The sequence below is a fragment of the Saccostrea cucullata genome, unplaced genomic scaffold, assembly GCF_032062105.1.
Source record: "Saccostrea cucullata isolate Sc308-1 unplaced genomic scaffold, CSIRO_AGI_Scuc_v1 ctg882, whole genome shotgun sequence".
NCBI lineage: Eukaryota > Metazoa > Mollusca > Bivalvia > Ostreida > Ostreidae > Saccostrea > Saccostrea cuccullata.
The window spans coordinates 192,069-196,628 of NW_026929151.1; the positions used below are offsets into that span (position 1 = coordinate 192,069).

The 4,560-nt window shown below is 34.1% G+C and overlaps 1 protein-coding gene across 1 annotated transcript; it reads left to right on the plus strand.

Annotated features, from left to right (window-relative positions):
* The first annotated feature begins 299 nt into the window (after window positions 1-299).
* On the plus strand, window positions 300-4,128 carry LOC134279914 (fibroleukin-like). Its single transcript, XM_062762329.1, has 4 exons — window positions 300-504; window positions 3,399-3,538; window positions 3,630-3,726; window positions 3,941-4,128. The coding sequence occupies exons 1-4, from the start codon at window positions 300-302 to the stop codon at window positions 4,126-4,128; spliced, it is 630 nt and encodes a 209-aa protein (XP_062618313.1).
* Window positions 4,129-4,560: the final 432 nt, after the last annotated feature.

Consider the following 4,560-nt stretch of genomic DNA (forward strand, 5'->3'; position numbering starts at 1 on the left):
TGAAAAAAAGGTTTCATTAAATACAACCACTCAGGTGATTTGAAGTCGTTTAATTAATTAGACCCACCTTCTTTTCGATTACTTTGATCATATGTATCCAATCAGATTAGGGACTGGGAAAGAATTCGTTTAAAAAACAACTTAAATAGTCTAATATTTGAATCACTTATCACCACTCAAAAAGAGGAGCAATAACAATGATGTATAAATACAATCATAGGCGATTGTTGTGGGCCGTGTTTGTTGTTTCAATTAGTTTTGCCGAATCAGTGTCGAAACGGTATATTGCTCAACTAAATATGGACGACGCTTTTATTCGAGAAAATGTTTTGGCAGAGTATGACGCATATTCAGTAACTATGTGTGCAGCCATGTGTGGCCCAGAGTGTACGTATTTTGGCGTCAACTTGCAGGCTAATAAATGTCGAGTTTACTCGGGATGTCATATTGGTAACTTAACAGAAGTTCAAGTAGGATGGAGGTACTTTAGTCCGGAATCTGAAGGTATTTCATTTTCGTCACAGCAAAACTGGCACATTATGAACTCTGCTTTAAATAATTTATTGCAGCTACTATATGAAATGAAACGTATGATAAAAATTATATATGGTGAGAGAAAGAAAAAGAAAAGTTACAGACTTTGAGCTGCTCCTACGCAGAAGGACTACAGAAAATTGACAGTAGTGAATAATTTTACTAAAAAACAGAGATTTTTTTGAAAGTTATTCTCTAGAGATTTAAAAGTGAAATAAATTTAGGATGTCCAATTATTAATCATAATCTTTTAAATATTTTATAATATGACTTGACCTTATACAAATAGACGCAAAAGGCCTGATTGGGACTCAGGAGATTGAAAAGTACGAAAGCCCAGAAAGCTCATTCGAGATTCGAATTTCGAAATACGAGATTCGAGATTCGAGATTCAAAATTCGAGTCTCGAGATTCAAATTCCAAATTAACCAATCAAAAGGCAGGTTCAACTTTCATTACTCCCCTTTGTTATGTTTAACTATCAAGAAATCTTTGAATATATTCATATCAAATGGGTCCAGAAGGCTCATTCGAGATTCAAGATTTGAAATACGAGATTCGAAATTCGAGATTCAAAATTCGAGTTTCGAGATTCAAGATCCAAATTAACCAATCAAAAGGCAGGTTCAACTTTCAATACTCCCCTTTGTTATGTTTAACTATCAAGAAATCGTTGAATATATTCATATCAAATGGGTTATTTGCATAAATGATAATGCAAGAAAAAAAGGTATACATGTATGTATTAAAACGAAATAAAAAGGAATTTTAGGTTACATTTTGGAAAATATGTATAAATTCTTATTTTTCCTCATAAAACAAAACAATAGATACGTATAGAGAATATTATATAGTCTTATCGTTGAATTGCGGAATTCTTCGGTCGACATTTTTTTTAATAAGAACATTGATGAGGGAGAAAATTATTATTTATATGAAATACTAATGAGGGTACATTTTTTACATTGTGCCCCCCCCCCCCCCGATGATTCTGCCGATATATAAAATACTATAGAAATCATAAAAACTATATGCTTGTGCCCCCTCAACTTTGTTCCCCCTCAATAAAAACATTTGATGACTTTTTTTGCTTTGTTTTTGGTTGTCAAGAAATTTTTGGTGGTTGAAAACTGAAAATATATTGCTGTGCCCCCCCCCCCCCCCCAATGAAATGAGCAGTATGGTTTTACTAGTATATTTGAGTTTTCTACAATAACACTATGGTCACAGACTAAAATATAAAACAATAACGCCACAGTTCTGCAGCTAAGCTAGACTCATCCACTATTTGATATAAGATAAAATAAATTCCAGTCTGTATTGTATCTACGATTTTTATATTAATTCAAGTTATCAAAGCCTTAGACCAAGATAAGTAATTGAAAACTAAATTTTTCTGTATTTCCTCTATATGAAGCCTACAAAATATTTTTGTGCCCTAGAAAAACGAAATAACGTTAATAAGAATATCAACAACTTGATTAATAATGATGGTAAATATGTAAACTAATAACAAGAGATCTTGGAAGAAGTTAGAAAATTTTACATTTTAAATCTACATGAAAATAAAGATCAAGAACTCGATGATCTTGAAGATGTTTTAACTTGTGTAATGATTGGGTATGTATCTTGCGAGACCCAAGCGGTTTCCTTTTAAATAACTATCGAATAAATATTTATTGTATCCATGCATCGCAAGATTGACAATGGATGTTGATAACCACATATTTGCCCCCCCCCTCCCACTTAGTCTTTCCCGTAATAATTTTCCGATATACTATACTATAGAAAGCAGTAACTTTAGGCTTATGTCCATTCAAAAATAACTTCCAATTACCATGATAACTCCTATTTTTCGAGGTTGGGGATAGGGGGATTAACAATGATTTTTTAATTTAATTTATTATTCCCAGTGGGTCATTATCTTTAAGCTTGGATGTTTCAGCCATCCGTATTTAAGGGGCTGTCTATTGGTTTCATAAACTTGGTCACTGGCCACTTTCTAATACCATGTCACAAACACTATCCACCTTGAAACCCGTAACTATTACTAAATATTACAGAGACGAAGCATCAATTCTGAAAGTGGGGTGCGGGGAGGATGGGGAGCCAGACAAAATATTATTTCAAACCTGAAAATAAAAACTGACGAAAAAAATTTGTCCAAACCCGAAAATCCTATTTCGGGACGTGAAATAGGGCGGGGTGGGTCGAACTTCCTTTAGTACCTAATTTCTTTTAATACACTACTACTTAGACTTCTTTGACTATACTGCACCACTGTACCAAAACGTGTTTGGGGGTGGGGGGGGTGGCGCTTGACAACCGACCTTTCTATGAACATTTTCATTAGTAAAAAAAAATATTTTTAGAAAAAAGGGGGATGCATGCACTGTTTAACTAAGTTTACTGTTATGTCAACAACCCTGTAACCAAAGTAGATAACACGAAATATGTAATTATATTCTTTATATAAATCTCTTATAACATTTAAGAAGCTATTATAAATTAATTAAGCATATCTTGCAGACAAAAATCCATAAATTCTTTAAAATTCGTTTTGATAATATATAACACTTTTTCTTGCGTTGTAATTTATTCAAATGCCCCCTCGGTATTAAAATCTTAATAGTAAAAAAATAATAAAGGGGAGTAATTGAATCTCAAACCTCCTTTTGATTGGTTATTTTGGACCTTGAATCTCGTATTTCGAATCTCGAATCTCGAATTTCGAATCTCGTATTTCGAATCTCGAATGAGCCTTCTGGGCTTTCGTAGAAAAGAGTGGCTAAGATACATTTTCCTATGTATAAATATTTATATTTCAAGACTGTTTTTTAACCCCGTTTCTTTTATAATTTTAGGGAGTAAACGTCCACTGAATTGTAAAACATTGCTCGCTGATGGTCATACTTTGTCCAATGTTTATATTATTTATCCCCGTAACAACCAATGGTCAGTCAATGTCCAGTGTGATATGACCACCAAGGGTGGAGGATGGACGGTCAGTTTAATAAATATTCAATCAATTAGTGCATTGTTTTATAACTATTTTTTAAAATAACATCAATAAGGGTTCTTCAATAATCCAATAGGTTATACAGAAACGTGTTGACGGATTAACCGATTTCAACAGAACTTGGAATGAGTACAAGCAGGGATTTGGTTCAGTTAATTTATCTTATTGGTTGGGTATATACATTCTGGTTTATTTTTAAAGAGATTTGTATCCTTATTTTGAGTATATAAGAAATTCAGTAGAGACATATAATTTGATATGTCGGATATTTTTTTCCCTTTTTTAAACATATAAATTGTACATGTTTATAGCTGTCTTTTTATAAATCAATTATGTATTGTTCCTCTATAAGTTCTACTAAACAATATTCCTATTATTTTTTTTAAGGAAATGACATCATTCATCTGTTAACCAAACACAAGCCGTCTCTGTACGTATCCATAACTCTGACCAATGGAATCACTCTATACCAACAGTACGAGGAGTTCTCCATAACCAACGAGACAGACAATTACAGACTTTACCTGAATGGACCGAGAACAGGAACACTAGGTGAGATTTCGGTTTACATGTAATAGCTCGCCTGAGCCGAAGGATCAATTGAGCTTTTCTGATCAAATAGTGTCAATCCAGCGGGGTTCCAGGTTAGAAAAGGTTCTCAGTACCTAAGTACTCCCTTGCTTGTCGTAAAAGGCGACTTAATGGGGCGGTCCTTCGGATGAGACCGTATAAACTGAGGTCCTGTGTCACAGCAGTTGTGGCACGAAAAGATCCCTCCCTACTCAAAGGCCGTAAGTGCCGAACATAGGCCTAAATTTGCAGCCCTTCACCGGCAATGGTGACGTCTAATATATCAGTGAAATATTCTGGAGAGGGACAATAAACAGTATATAATCAATCAAACAGTGTCTGGCGTCTGTCTGTCTGTCTGTCCGACTGTCTGTAAACGTTTCATATTTTCGTCTTCTTCTCAAATCATGTGCCAATTTAAACCAACTTGCCACAAA